The sequence below is a fragment of the Rhincodon typus genome, chromosome 21 (assembly GCF_021869965.1).
Source record: "Rhincodon typus isolate 14 chromosome 21, sRhiTyp1.1, whole genome shotgun sequence".
Lineage (NCBI taxonomy): Eukaryota > Metazoa > Chordata > Chondrichthyes > Orectolobiformes > Rhincodontidae > Rhincodon > Rhincodon typus.
The window spans coordinates 22698724-22714320 of record NC_063352.1 but is presented as its reverse complement, the minus strand read 5'-3'; the positions used below and the strand labels follow the sequence as shown (position 1 = coordinate 22714320).

At 43.5% G+C, this 15597-nt stretch overlaps 1 protein-coding gene across 1 annotated transcript in view; it reads left to right on the top strand.

Annotated features, from left to right (window-relative positions):
* The first annotated feature begins 3521 nt into the window (after positions 1-3521).
* The window catches only part of LOC109915536 (MICAL-like protein 1), a 47936-nt gene continuing 35860 nt past the window's right edge, over positions 3522-15597 (top strand). The window contains exons 1-3 of the mRNA XM_048609436.1: positions 3522-3664; positions 4757-4899; positions 8109-9040. Coding sequence (XP_048465393.1) covers positions 3527-3664; positions 4757-4899; positions 8109-9040 — 1213 coding nt within the window. The 5' untranslated portion in view covers positions 3522-3526. The remainder of the gene's footprint in view (positions 3665-4756; positions 4900-8108; positions 9041-15597) is intronic.

Genomic DNA, 15597 nt, shown 5'->3' with positions numbered 1-15597 from the left:
GGACACCTGAAAGTACTTTACAGCCAATGAAGTATATTTTTCAAATGTAGTATTCATTGGCTGCTATGTTTTCTACATTGGAATGTGCTCCAGCAAGTTGGCATCATTAACAAGGTGATAATGACCAGACAGTCTGGTTTTTGTAGTGTTGTTTGAGGGAAAAGTATTTTCCAGGAAACCAAGGAGAGCTCCCTTGCTCATCTTTAGATATTGATATGGCATCTTTTATACGGTCAGGTTCTGTTCAATTCTGTGTATCAGGAGGGAGGGGGCATGTTTCAGAGTGATCGCAGGCCTTCTGTTCGTCCTTGCTCTGTCATTTTCTTCACACCGGCCTATTGTAAAGACATTTATAAAACCCAGCAGTGTTTCTCTCCGAGGACATTTAGCCTTATTCCGTCTGCTGTCGTGGGCCACTGGCTTCCAATTTTTTTTTTGTTAGAATTAAATCAAACATAAAGACGTTCTAAATCCGGCACAAAGTTATAGCCTGTTTGGGGTGAGTGAAAGCTGGGGGTGAGGGAGACGGGGTTGGGGTTCTCCTCACTGTGTAACTATGGCAACAAATGACTCATTGGGATATGAGTATTGCATGTCGGGACTTGTTTGGCTCAACATCCCATCAGTTTCAATGTCAAAGGGAACTGTTTGTTTCCAAGTATGTACATGGTTGCGCTGGGCCGTCGTGTTTGATGCAGACGGTGTTTGAATAGATCAGAGAGTTTAAAATTGCATGGGTTTTAGGGTTTCCAACAATAATCTCTTTAGTGCCCTTTCCATTTGTAGTCCTGCTTGTTGCACTGAGTGGTCCCTTTATGATTGCGGCATGGCCACACGTTTACATCTCAAAGCAACTTGTGTGTGGTTCATTTGTCCCTTGGGCTTCATAGCTGCACATCCACATGGTTTAGGGCCAACATCGATTGTCATTCACCCCAGAATTGGAGGCTAATCTCCAAGAGAGAACTGTCAATGAAATCAGGAAGAACATTCATTAATTTGTATGTGTTTGCCATTTTCTTTGAAAACCTGGTTTAGAAAGAAATTGGGTTGAGAGGCAGTCCTAGATTAATTCAATTGAAAAATGATTTGTTTGCTTTCTAACCAGCCATGAGAAGGCAGTACATTTGGAGGGTGGATAATGGCTGGAAAGTGGGGGTGGGTTTGATGATTGCTTTGTGACAGATGGTCCAAAACGTCCAGAGGAACCCCAACCAGAGTTGGCAACTCGAATGGTTTTCCTGTCTGTGTCCTATTGCAGGCAGGAAGCAGAGGTAAGGGTGTGTGGGCTTGGACTGGTATCAGAAGTGTTCCTTATCTGGAAAATACACCTTCAAAGTGGTCAAGTACAGCACCATAGGTTTTGGCACTTGCCGTGTTCAAGTGGCTATTCAATTTACATTTGGGATGTGGGCGTAGATTTCAAGGTAGACAATCATTGCCTGCCTTTAGCTCCTTTGAGAGGTGTTACTGAGCCGTCTTCATGAATTATTGCAGTCTATATGGTGAAAGTCCTCCCACAGTGTCGTTAGGAAGTTCTAAGATTCTGACTCTGTGACAATGAAGGACTAACACTGCAACATAGTTAATGCTCATTGTAAAACCCCAGATGTTCAGTGTCAACAAAGAATGCAATAATGAAGCATCACCACCAAGTTCACATCATGTAGCGTTTTGATCAGCAATCACTGGCAAACAACTTGCCTAAAAGTAGCCTGATCTTTGCTCAAAAAACCGAAAGAAGTGGATGCTGGAAATCAGAAACTAAAACAAAAACAGAAATTGCTGGAAAAACTCAGCAGGTCTGGTGGCATCTATGGAGAAGAAACACAGTTGACGTTTCAGGTCCAGTGATCCTTCTTCAGAACTTTGCTCTTTCACTTTAAGGCCCACATCCAGTGAGCATGCTACACTGTACTGAACTTGTTTCCCCAGCTTGTAAGGGCATGTTTCCCCAGCATATGAGCTGTGTGGCATGTGAAAGCCAGTTTGATGATTAGTATGAATAAGAATTGGGATGCAACAGTGAGATCATCCCACAGTGGGAACAGGGTAGACAGGCTGCTGCTATTCCCTTTTGCTGCTATTTTTCAAACACGTCTGTGTTTACCACCCTGTGCCATAACATTGCAGCGAGTCTACAGCCTTAGAACAGGCTGGTGGCCAACTGGTGTATATGCCCCATTGAGTCTCCTCCCACCCCTCTTTAACTATCCCTTTCCCTTGTGCAAAATGATGAAAGTGTTTTTTTTTAATCATGCATAGGATGTGGGCGATTCTGGCAAAGCTGCACTTATTGCTTATCCCTCATTACTGTAAGAAGGTAGAATTGCTTCTGATTGTCTTTACAACTGTCTGGCTTGAAGAAAGAAAGAGTTAGATTTTAAAAGTGCATTTGCATGTCCCAGTGTGCCTTTTGACCAATGCAGGACTTTTGAAGTATAATCATTACTGTCATGTAGAAAAAATGCCATGGAGAGCATGATTGCGTAATCTTTTTAGCGACGTTGGTTAAGGAGTAAATATTGGCAGGAACACAATAGAAATCTCCCTTATTTCTTTCTCATGCTCTTTTTAGTATGCAGGTAGAGCAAGTGATGAGGAAGGCAAATGGAACGTTATCACTTATTGCAAAGGGAATGGAATACAAAAGTAGGGATGTTTTACGACCATTGTACAGGGTGGTCGTGAGATCACATCTGGAATATGATGTAACAAGTTTTGGTTTCCTTACTTAAGGGAAAATATAAATGCTTTCTAAATATAAATGAGGCAGCAGATTAATATTTCTTCCAAAAATTAGCACCTTCGGTAGGATCACCCTCCCTCAGCAAGACACTGGAACTTTGAGAATGGTACAAGGAGATAGCTGTTCTGCCGATTCTGCACTGAAGAGCCATCTGCAGCACAGCAGGTGTAAAGTTCCACACTTCCTGTGAGGGAGATTGTGGATCTTTTGTTTTAAATTCTATTTTTTTTTATTATTCATTTGAAGGATGTGGGCGGCGGTGGCTGGCCAGCATTTATTGCCCGTCCCTAGTTGTTCTTGAGAAGGTGGTGGTGAGCTGCCTTCTTGAACCACTGCAGTCCACATGCTGTAGGTAGACCCACAATTCCATTAGGGAGGGAATTCCAGGATTTTGACATAGCCACAGTGAAGGAACAGTGATATATTTCCAAGTCAGGATGGTTAGTGGCCTGGAGAGGAACTTGCAGGTGGTGGTGTTACCATGTATCTGCTGCTCTTGTCCTTCTGGATGGAAGTGGTCATGGGTTTGGAAGGTGCAGTCTGAGGATCTTTGGTGAATTTCTGCGCAGCATCTTGTAGATGGCACACACTGCTGCTACTGAGCATCGGTAGTGGAGGGAGTGGATGCTTGTGGATGTGGTGCCAATCAAGCGGGCTGCTTTGTCCTGGACAGTGTCAAGCTTCTTGAGTGTTGTTGGAGCTGCAATCATCCAGGGCAAGTGGGGAGTATTCCATCAGGCCATCTTAACATCATCTTTCTCTTTTGCAGTTGGTGGTATGGCTCACATCAAGAGATCAGCCTCTGATTCGGGTGAGGAGCCTGTGCGGAAGAAGTCAACTCCTGAGACCAAACCTAAAGTGCCCAAGAACACACGGACTCCCACTGCTGTGCCAGCCTCTAAGGATGCACCAACGGTATGGTGTAGTCTCTGTTATGGGATTAAACTGGTAGAATACATTTTCTTTCAACTAATTAAAAGAATCATATTGGAAACCCTCAGCAGCATTTTTGGAGTGAGAAAGTTAACGTTGCTTTTCTTTAGAATTGGAAAAGTGTAGAGATGTGAGAAAAGTGAAGCAGATACAGAGACACAGAAAGTGGGGATGGGAGGATGATGTGAAAGGGAAGACCTGTGTCTATTTGGAGAACAGAAACTGGTGAAGATTCAACTTCTTCAGTTCTAAAGGCAGAGATTATTCGCTGATCCATGGCAAAGTACCATTATTATTTTTTCTTTATTCATAAATGGGATGAGGATGTTGCTGGCTAGGCAGCACTTATTGTCCATCCCTAATTGCCCAGAGGGAAGTTCAGAGTCGACCACACTGCTGTGGGTCTGGATCATATGTAGGCCAGACCAGGTAAGAACATTAGCGAACCAGGTGGGTTTTTCCGACAATGGATTCATGGTCATCATCAGACTCGTAATTCCAGATATTTTATTGAATTCAAATTCCACCACCTGCCATGGCGGGATTCGAACCCGGGTCCCCAGAACATTGTCTGGGTCCCTGGATTAACAGTCCAACAATAATACCACTAGGCTATTGCTTCCCATATGACTGAGTTTGAGTGAGTAAGTCAAACTGGGAATACCGAACCCCATGCTGTTGGTTTGATCTGATCGACAGGCAAGCCTTCTAGCCAACTGAACTAACTAGCTCCCCCACACTCATCCCCTTTACACTTCCTCCAGACCCATATTTTCACTTATCCCATTACCATCTCTTTTTTTTGCAATTGTACTATTATTCATTCTGCCAGGCTGTATTCCCCTCTACACTATTACATTGTACTTGTGAGAGCGTGATGATCACACACTGGGCTGCTCCATTCAAGGTCAATTAGCTGCCTATCTCTGAGGTGTGCCACCTGAGGAATGATGATTGCATCCGGCCACCGTGGCAAGTTGGCGCAACGATTGTTGTAGGACTTTTGTGACCCACTCTTGGTTAGATGGGGAAACGAGAGCAAAATAATTGTACATTTTTCCCTCCTTCTTCCAGAATAAAGCTCCTGTTGCTGATGCTGGTGACAGATCCAATAAGTCGGGGACTTTATCCAGTAGCTGCGCCATCTGCAAAAAAACCGTGCTGTTGGTTCAGCGGTACTTAGTAGATGGGAAACTCTATCACAGGAACTGTTTCAGGTGAGATACAGGACTGAATGTGTTGCCTTTGCCTTCAGCTGCTGAGGTCCGAAGCTCTGCAACTCTCTCCCTAAATCGCTCCACTTCCTGATCTTGCCATCCAAATTTAAGACACACTTTAAAATCTACCTTTGTGACCAAACCTGTCAGCACTTGTCCTAATGTCGCTTTACATAGATGGGTTTTGAATATTGCTCGTTAATTTAGTGGCCAAGGGGAGAACAGCGTGAGACTGGAAGAAGTATAAAGATCGTCTAGTTGTGGTCACTACACTTAGGGAAAGATGTGAATGTCCTTGAGAGGGTGCAGAGGATATTTACCAGCATATTTCCATAGGTGTGCTTTTATTCTAATTGTTGGGTTGGAAAGGCGGGGGTCATGCTCTTGGCAAAGATGTTTGAGAGAAGATTTGATAGAAATGTACAAGATTTTGAGTGGCTTAGATAAAGTAGCCAGTGAAAAACTGTTCCCATTGGCTCAATACACAAGGTCCAGGGGATATAGATTTAAGGTTTAGGGCAAGAGACAAAGGAGGACTGTGAGGAAGAGATTGTGTAAACAGCGAGCGATCTGCAAATCACTGCCTGCAAGGTGGTAAATGTGGAAACAGAATCACAGAATCATAGAAGTCTTATGGCACAGAAGGTGACCTAGGCTGAAACTTTTGGTCCCAAATTGAAGCACAGATCCAGAAAAATCCCGGGCTCAGCAAACGCCACGCAGGAGGAGGTCCCTCAGATTTTCCCATTTTGATTTTGGAGGTTGGAGGGTGGATCTGAACTGGATCTCGGCCTAGTACCCATGGGAAGAGTTCAGAGGCAGCCGCAAGGGCTGCCAAATGCCGTGGTGGGTTGTTGTAAAGACTATGGAGGTACAGGACTTTGTTCCAGTTGTAAAAAGAAAGAAACAAAAAACAGCCCTCCCAGCCTTCCTCCATCCACACACTCCTCGTGCCCCTTCTGTGCCAACCATGTATGCACCCACAAAACCTTTTGCAGCCCTTAAATCAACTCTGCCAATTCATACCAAACTGTGTCTGCCAAGCACCACCCTTTTGATTTCCAGCTTGGTACCAACTTACACAGTACTCCCCCCGGGCACACTTTGGCACCCATGAGGAATTGAAATAAAGTTCTAACTGACTGTTACAGAATTTCATGATACAAAAACTCATTCATCCAAATCCATTTAATATATTTGCATTCCTTCAAACTATATAAACACTTTTATAAGTAACCAATTGTGCTTGTAGCCCCATATCAAAGATTTTATAATACTTATAGAGTTGTCAATCAAATTGCAAACTGACAGGTGTCCCACTGTGATAATGATAACATGAATTGTATAATTATAGCCCTCAGGCTAATGCCAATGGTCAGAGTGAAACCACAAGCACTGAATTTCTTTTCTAAACTGAAGAGTATTTTATTTTCAGTTTTAAAACCAGGAGGTTTAAATGCCTTGATAGCTTCACTGTTCCAATGAATGTATTTGCTTTTTACCCACACCCATGTCTACTTTTAACAAGTTCAAAGGGAACCTAACATCTCCCAAAGACACCTGACCTCTCCCAAAAATGCCCTCAACCTACCACACCTCTCCTGTAGTATATTTAGACTTTCTTCTGAAAAGGGTAAAGCCCACTAGACATGTTTTAAGTAACCCAGTACTGAACATTTGTTCTGTTTGAAGGCACTTTTACATATACGGCTACCTCCATAAACGGTGGATGTGCAGATTATAACCCATGCTCATTATCCACCCAACAATGAAAGTGAGTGGCAGGTTCAGGGCAGGACATCTGGAATCAGGGCTTCAAAGCCACTTGGCTTCACCAGACATCCTATTCTGTCTTTGCAAAACTTCAGATCCCGATAATGCAGTTGGCATTTTAATGTAATAAATTGTTATTACTGTATTCCAATGTAGATCACATTCTTCATACTTGAAATAGGATCCACCTCTGTAAAAGGTGATTTTCCCCATGGATCTACAATTCGGTATGGCTTACTTCAACTATAGATGTGGCCAAGAGGTTTTACAATGTTGGGAAGTTGACAGAAATTCTGCTTAGATCTAAAATTGTAATGAAAAGTAGAAATTTACATAAGACCTTTGACATCCTCAAGACAGCTCACAGTACTTTACAGCCAATTGTTTGATTTTATAGTACTGTCATTATCATGTTTTCCTGAGGCCTAGCGATAACATTTCATGCTAGAAGCGGGTAGGGGAAGTTGGGCAATTTCCTGGCTTGCTTGCACATCTGCCTCAGGAGGAAGTGCCTGCCAAGATAGGATTTTTGTTTTGGGTGCGGTGCTGATGCTAACAAGAGTTCAGTAGCAGCTACAGGGCTGCTGTGTAAGAAGGTACCCTCTTCTAAAGGCCCACCTCGCATTGTGGGAGCATGTCCCAGTTATAATAAACACAGTAAGGCCCTAGAGACCTCGTCTCTTGCACCCTCTCACCCAACACACTACACATTTCCCATCCATCAAACCTCATGCTGTCACCTGTCCCTCTATGGATTTTCATACCCTCTGTGTCAAGCTATGACATTTTCATGCCCATTCAAACTGAACCAGGAAACCATATACTGACAATAGGCAAACAAGAAATGCTGGAGATCACAGCGGGTCAGACAGCATCCATGGGGAGAGAGCAAGCTAACGTTTCGAGTGTATATGACTCTTCATCAGAGCTGATGATGAGTTATCTAGACTTGAAATGTTGGCCTGCTGTCTTTCCATAGATGCTGTCTGGTCTGCTGTGATCTCCAGCATTTGTTGTTTTCAGTACAGATTCCAGCATCTGCAGTGATTTACTGACAGCAGGATGTGTTTTAAAAAGAAGTTTAAAAATTAACTCCTTCCTTCAGAACATTCCATTTTCTTAAACAAATAAACCTTAATTCACTACAGACAAATAAAAATACCAATTGTCCATACCCTTTAAAGTATCAATCGTAGAAATTGCAAGCACCAAAATCTCTTTATCTTGTATAAATGCACTTGGCGCAGTTGCCAGATTTGATCAGAGATCCAGGGCAGTCAATCAGTGTTTTTGCTGGGATGCAGCTATTTCAATACTTGAATGGGGGATGTCTGGGCTCTCCGGCAAGCCTCATTATGTACTGTTAATGTATTAATCAAGCTTTAACTGTTAGTCATGCTCTTCATTCAAGATTTCACCCTTCTCACCTGCCACAGGTGTAAACAGTGCTCCAATATCCTCATGGCTGGTGCATATAAGGCTGGACCCATACCCGGGACTTTCATCTGCACCAACCACCAAGCCAACGCTGGTGAGAATAGCAACAACAACAGCAGTTACGTCACCCCCAAGTTACACAAGCCCAGCCCCAAAGCCGACGAGTCAGCACCAACAGTCCACAAGCCGGTGGTGAGCCATGTGACCAGCCCCACCGCAGTGACAAATGCCCCCAGACAGGGCGAGGTCTCGTCAACAGCTTTCAAACCAGGAGGCGGTCGTGCGGACACAATGCAGGCTGCAAGGCAAAAGTTTATGAGTTCAGGGACGCCTGAGAAACCAACTTCATCTGATTTGGTGAGCTCACTGCGTTCCCCAGATCCTGCACGTGGCCAGCATTGTTCAGTGGAAACGATAACGCAGAGGCCTTGGTCGCCTGGAAACCAGGAGCGCACCAACATGTTGAAGAGTCCGACTGCAATCACCAGGTCCACTTCTGACATGGACAAAGACAAGGCACGCTCGGTCCTGCAGAAGAATTTGCCCTTTGAGAAGAATAACAACACAAGCCAAGGTGTAGCCTCGTCTTCCCTGTTTCATATGGACAAACCTTCAGGAGCACGGCCCATGAGTCACCAGACCACCAAAACTGTAACTGTGGACGTAAGCAACCAGAAAAATGTCCAGACAGGAACCAGGCAATCTATATCACCAGACCAAAGGGGCGAGACCAGCAAAGCCTCCAAATGGGGGCCAACGTCTGCCTTGGAACTACCGTCCCGTCCTCTGGTCACAAAAGGTGTTGCCAGCTCTGAGGCAGTGTTCACACCTTCAACGGGGAGTTCCCCAAGAGGCACATTAAACCGGGCTGCCAGCATGAATGAAGCAACAGGTCGTGGATCAACTTTGACCCAGCAGACAACCAGTAAAGGTTAGTTCTCTGGCATACACACTCTCTAAAGTAGCTGCAGCCCCACAGGCTGACAATCAACCCAGTCTGAATGGGCTTCGCTATCCTCAATGTGGACATGGCATCTAGTCTCACTATCGGAGAGGGCGCTGAGGTACTGTCACAAAGTTAGCCTGCCATCTTTCAATGAGATCTAATGCTGAGATCTGCATGTTCAGGTTAATGTACAACAACTTGCATTTACATTGTGCCTTCAAATGTAATGAAACATCCATATCCCAGAGAGCTATTTGAAGAAGAGCAGAGAAATACACTTCCCTTGTCCTGGGCAATGTCCACCTCTTAAACCACACACCTGTGAAAGGGTTAATCAACCATTTCTGCCGTTGTTGTTTGTGGCACTTTACCGGGAACAGTTAGTTGCCATTTTATTCTAAATGACTGAGTTATTTAGTATTTAGTTGAATTTAATCTGATTTAAGTGGAGTGACTAGGGAAAGCTTGCATTCTTCTCAACGGAGCAGAGTGGGAGATTTAGTAACGTCGCGTCAGAATTTCCAAGTACCAGCAATCTCACGCACATTGCCACTGCATCCTGTTTTATGCAATGTAAGAGTTCCACATTTCTGACAGGAGATTTGATCAGACAGTCCTTCAGGAATGCACAGCCGTACTTCCACTTAGATTCCCATTTCATTCAGAACGTCGCAGGGAGTTAAACTGTGGTCCTCTTTCTCACAGCAGTCAGCTGCTGGATTCTGAAATGTAAAGGTCCAGAATCCCAGACAGCCACATTGACAGCTGCTGTCACACCACCATTCGGTGCCAGGTGGCTGGGCATTGTAAGGTCCCTGGTGGGTAGAAAATATAATGTCAGGTGGGTAGGATGCCAGACATATGGCATGTCAGGGTGCAGGATGGCAAGGGGGCTAGGTAAGTACAGAGTTTAAGGTAGGCCAATGGGTGGGAGTATTGGGCCATATGAGGAGTGGGGAGCTTTTAGTCCTTGGGCTGTTGGGGGGGTAAGGTGCTGGAGGGGGGTAGGGTTGTCCAACCTGGAATGGGACGGATCAAGACCAGAGCTATGGGAAGGGGGCATAAGTCCAGAACAAGAAGTAATAGGTTGGGGTCCAGTGTGGGGGTGGGGGGATGGGTGTTGGCTTTCAAGAATAGAGGAATTATTTGGCAGAGAATATTGGCCCCTGGGGCATGGGGCAGTGCTTGGGTCTAGTGGAGGGGTGTTATACGTCATTCTTGTACAGCATGGAAACAGACCTTTCCGTCCAGCCAGTCCATGCCAACCATGTTCCCAAACTAAACTAGTTGCCTGTGTTTAGCCCAAATTCCTCCAAACCTTTCCTATTCATGCACTGATCCAAATGTCTTTTAAATATTGTAACTGTATCAGCATCTACCACTTCCTCTGGCAATTCATTCCACATATGAACCACTCCCTGTGTAAAAAAAGTTGCCCGTTACATTCTTTTTAAAACATTCTCCTCTCACCTAAAAATATGCCACTTAGTTTTGAATTCCCCCCCTTAGGGAAAAGACCTCTGCTATTCACCTTATCTATGCCCCTCACGACTTTATAAACCTCTATAGGGTCACCCCTCAACCTCCTACGTTCCAGTGAAAACAGTCCCAGCCTATCCAGCCTGTTTTTATAACCCAAACCCTCCATTCCCAGCAACATGCTGGTAAATCTTTTTTGGACCCTCTCCAATTTAATAACATCCTTCCTATAGCAGGGCGAACAGAACTGCACACAGTACTGCAGAAGAGGCCTCACCGACATCTTGTACAACCTCAACATGAACTATGTACCTGAACCCCTGGGTCTCTCTGTTCAACAACACTACACAGAGCCTTACCATTAATTGTATAAGTCCTGCCCTTGTTTGTTTTACCAAAATACAATACCTCGCATTTATCCAAATTAAATTCCATCTGGCACTCCTCAGCCCATTGACCCAATTAGTCAAGATCTCTTTGTAATCTTAGATAACCTTCTTCACTGTCCACTACACCGCCAATTTTGGTGTCATCTGCAAACTTACTAAGCGTGCCTCCTATGTTCTCTTCCAAATCATTTATATAAATGACAAACAAAAGTGGACCTAGCACCAATCCCTGTGGAACACTGTTAGACAACCCTCCGCTACCACTCTCTGTCTCTCCTACCGTCAAGCCAATTTTGTATCCAATTGGCAAGCTCACCCTGAATCCCATGTGATCTAACTTTACTAGTTAGTCAACTTGATGGAACCTTGTCAAAGGCTTTACTAAAGTCCATGTAGACAACATCTACCGCTTTGCCCTCATCAGTCATTTTGGTTGCTTCTTCAAAAAGCTCAATCATGTTTGTGAGACACGATTTCCCTTGCATGAAACCATGCTGACTATTCCTAATCAGTCCTTGCCTCTCCAAATGCATGTAAATCTTATCTTTCAGAATCACCTCCACCAACTTACCCACTATCAACTGTGTCCTGTGGGAAGGGGCGGGTGTTGTGTCAGTCAGGGGGTGAGAGCTGGTGGGGAGGTCAGCGGACATGTAATTTGGGATGTGTGAGGTAAGGTGAGGGTCAGTTTAACAGTCAGACGTTAGACTAGGCAATTAATATTCTAATTTCTCCTGAAAAATATGTACTTAGCTCAGCAGAACCCTCCAAATTCTCCGACTTAAATGGAGACTTCCGGAATGTTCCAGGCACAGAGAATTTGTCCAAAGGGATCTTCAATTTCCCAGATAATTCCTTCTGTGTGTGCTATGATGGGGATTTTGCATGGTCCCCATGCTCAATTCCCATCTACACTTCAGGAATAATTACCTAGCCATTGGAAAATCCGGGCCAATGATGAGGCATTTTGATAGAAGGGTGAGGTGAAACTATTTCCACAGGCAGGTGGGTTGATAATAAAAAAATTACAATTTTAAGCTAATTGGCAATTAAACTGTAATGAAGCGTTATAACATATCATTATCACTCAGAAACGTGGACTCTAAAGTACAGATAAACGGGTTTGGGTTTTCAGTTCCATGAAGGTGTATTTTGTTTTAAGAGTCAACCTTTTTTTGCAGTAGGTCAAAGCAGCATTCCTAAGAAATCATGCAACTTAAGGTCCCTGGTGAGATAATTATTGAAGCGCTAACTAAGGTGAGTTTTATGACCCACAGAAAGAAAGGCCAGAGCCAGAAGCAGGATCAATTCAGAATGAAAAATCTATAGCAGCAGTGCTATGTGGCCGTTTAAAAGTGGTAAAAACCCTGGTATCTTCTTTTTTAGAGTTCAATGAGAAACACAGTGAATTCACCTAAGTCTATGTGTCTTTGGAAATAGGGAGAATCACATAAGGTGATTGCACAAAATACACCAAAAGGATATGCTTGTGCCCTTGCTGGTGAGTAAGAAATTTTAACATGAGGTTAGGAGTGATAGTTTATCGAAGTTGTGTGTCTGTAAAATAAATTGTTGAGAAAAAGGGCTGATTATTTTTCTTCTTGCTATTTGTTATAAGTTGTTTCCAAATTATCTTATACAGCTTTGTTTTTTTTTCTACATTTGTGTGTGGTATACTTATGTTTAGTTAGAAACATATCGGCAACCTCTTGACTGTTCAGCAACTTGCCCTCATGGTAGCCAAACTGCAAAAGTAAAATTTATAATGTATCAAGCCAGGTTTCACTCTAGAATCTGACTTGTCCAGTACTACCAGTTGTTGGGATCATAATAAGATGGGTGTTCTTGGTGGGTTAGAAATCCATTGAATTTAAAAGGGATCTGTGGATCTTTAGAAATGCATATGTGGAGGGTAATGGATATAAAGACAGGAGTTGTTGTGAAGTATATTACACAGATTGGAAATTCAAAATGGCTTTAACTGTTGCGAAGACTTTTCTCTGAGTAGAAAATAATTATTTGAAATCCTTGACGAAGGCCACAGGGAGGGAATTCATGGAGTGTTTGAAGTTAGAAATAAAAACAGGATCTTGTAAGTGTGAGGAGAGATAGTTGGAAGTGCTGATGCCAGAGAATCTGAGATAACAAGGTGTAGAGCTGGATGAACACAGCAGGCCAAGCAACATCAGAGGAGCAGGAAAGCTGACGTTTCGGGTCTGGTCCCATTTCTGAAGAAGGGTCCAGATTCGAAACATCAGCTTTCCTGCTCCTCTGATGCTGCTTGGCCTGCTGTGTTCATCCAGCTCTACACCTTGTTATCCTGTAAGGGTGAGATGCTTAAAGTGATTACACAGCATGTAGAATTAAAAGGGGGGAACCCGAAATTGATATATCTCTATTAGAATTAACTAAGATTCAGGGCAAAATTTCCATTAGAAGAAAAGTAAATGAAAACAGCAAAGGCACAAGACAAGCATGAAAAGAAAAGAAACGTGGTAAGGAAGGAAGAAGAACAGAAAAGGTAACTGGAAATAGGAAAGTTATAATAGAAAGTGAGGAGAAATCCGAAGAGTTGGGTAAATTAGAAAATGTGACTTGATTAGAAGAAAGCATAAAGTTAAGGATAAAAGAAAAGGTAGAAGCTCAGAGTACAATTCTAATTTCGATGGTTTGAATTCAATAGAAATCTTTGGCAAGTACCTACATTTACAGAGGATGGTGTTGGAAGATATTTAACCTTATTTGAAAGGATGGCTGGGAGTTGAAGTGGTTATAAAATGCTTGGACCGTATTGTTAACGCCTTAATAGGTACAGCGATGAGTGGATACAGCAGTTTGTCAGAAAAGCAATCTGTAGGCTGTGAAACTGTAAAGAGAGTGGTGCGCAATGCTTATGCATTTGTTCCTGAAATGTATTGTCGGGGGAAAACTCTCTGCTGATTGGAGTCATTTTTGGCACATAGGAAGATGTTTGTGGCTGTTGGAGGTCAGTCAACTCCGCTCCAGGACATCAAATGCAAAAAGATCCGGACAATATCCAGGTTTGGGTTGATAAGTGGCAGATAGCATTTGCGTCACACAAATGCCAGGCAATGATCATCACCAAAAGAGACAATTTAACCATTACCCCTTGACATTCAATGGTGTTACCATCACTGAATCCCCTAATGTTGACATCCTTGAGGTTACCATTGACCAGAAACTCAACTGGACCCACCACATAAACACAGTGACCACAAGGGCAGGTCAGAGGCTAGGAATACTATGGTGAGTAACTCACCTCCTGACTTCCCAAAGCCTGTCCATCATCTATAAGGCACAAGTCAGGAGTGTGATGAAATACTTACCACTTGCCTGCATGAGTGCAGCTCCAACAACACTCAAGAAGCTTGACACCATCCACAACAAAGCAGCATACTTGACTGGCACCACATCCACAAGCATCCACTCTCCATCACCAATGCTCAATACCAGTAGTGTGTACTATCTACAAGATGCACTGCAGAAATTCACCAAAGATCCTCACAGCATCTTCCAAACCCACGACCACTTCATTCCAGAAGGACTAGGGCAGCAGACATATGCGAATACCACCACCTTCAAATTCCCCTCCAAGACTCTCTCCATCCTGACTTGGAAATTTATCGTCATTCCTTCACTGTCGCTGGGTCAAAATCCTGGAATTCCCTCCCTAATGGCATTGTGGCACTACCTGCAGCAGGCGGACTGCAGCAGTTCAAGAAGGCAACTCACCACTGCCTTCCCAAGGTCGGATGGGCAATAAATGCCGGTCCAGCCAGTGATACCCACGCCCCAGTGAATGAAAAATGTGGTTGTGGGTCAGATTGAAGAGGGTCATTAGCTGGTTCTTGTTGCCATTAAATGTTGCTGTCGCCCCACTAAGTGATGAGTCATCGTGTGATGCCAACTTGCATGGGCATTGGGTTTGAAATGAACTAGTCTAGGCAATAGGCATTGGATGGACAAGGCTGTCCCGTTCCCTGCTGACTCTTCCAAAGCATGTTAGGCCGTGCTGTGGTTTGACTAGTCAATGGCTGCTCTGCAGGGTTTGGCTGATTCAAACTGCCTTTGGCTAGGAGCCCAGTAAGATCATTTCTTTGGAGGTTGTATGACTTGATACTTGGTAAACATTCCACTATCATGAGTTAACCCTTCACTGGCACATGCCTCTTGTGTGCCAACCCTTTTCCCAAAGCACTAAGAAACTTGTTAAACCAAAGCAATCACTTGCCTCCTTTTCAGAAGGGAATTGATTAATTTTTTTTATCCTTATCTAAATTATTGTGAATTGTTTTTGATGATGTTTTTGGTAAGAGTGTACAATCTTAAAGGAAAAGACATTCCCCACTCCCATGTCTCCTCCCCTGCAAGAATGTAAGGATGCTATGAACAGGATAAGGTTCTCAGTCTTCCTTTTGTATTTCTAGGAATTAATAAACTAATCTTCTGGACCTGGTATGAGCAACACTATCAAACACATGAACGTTAAAAAAATCCTTTAAAAATATAAAAATACTGAAAGAACTGCAGATGCTGTAAATCAGGAACCAGATCAGAAGTTGCTGGAAAAGCTCAGCAGGTCTGGCAGCATCTGTGAAGAAAAATCAGAGTTAACGTTTCGGGTCCGGTGACCCTTCCTCAGAACTGTTCTCA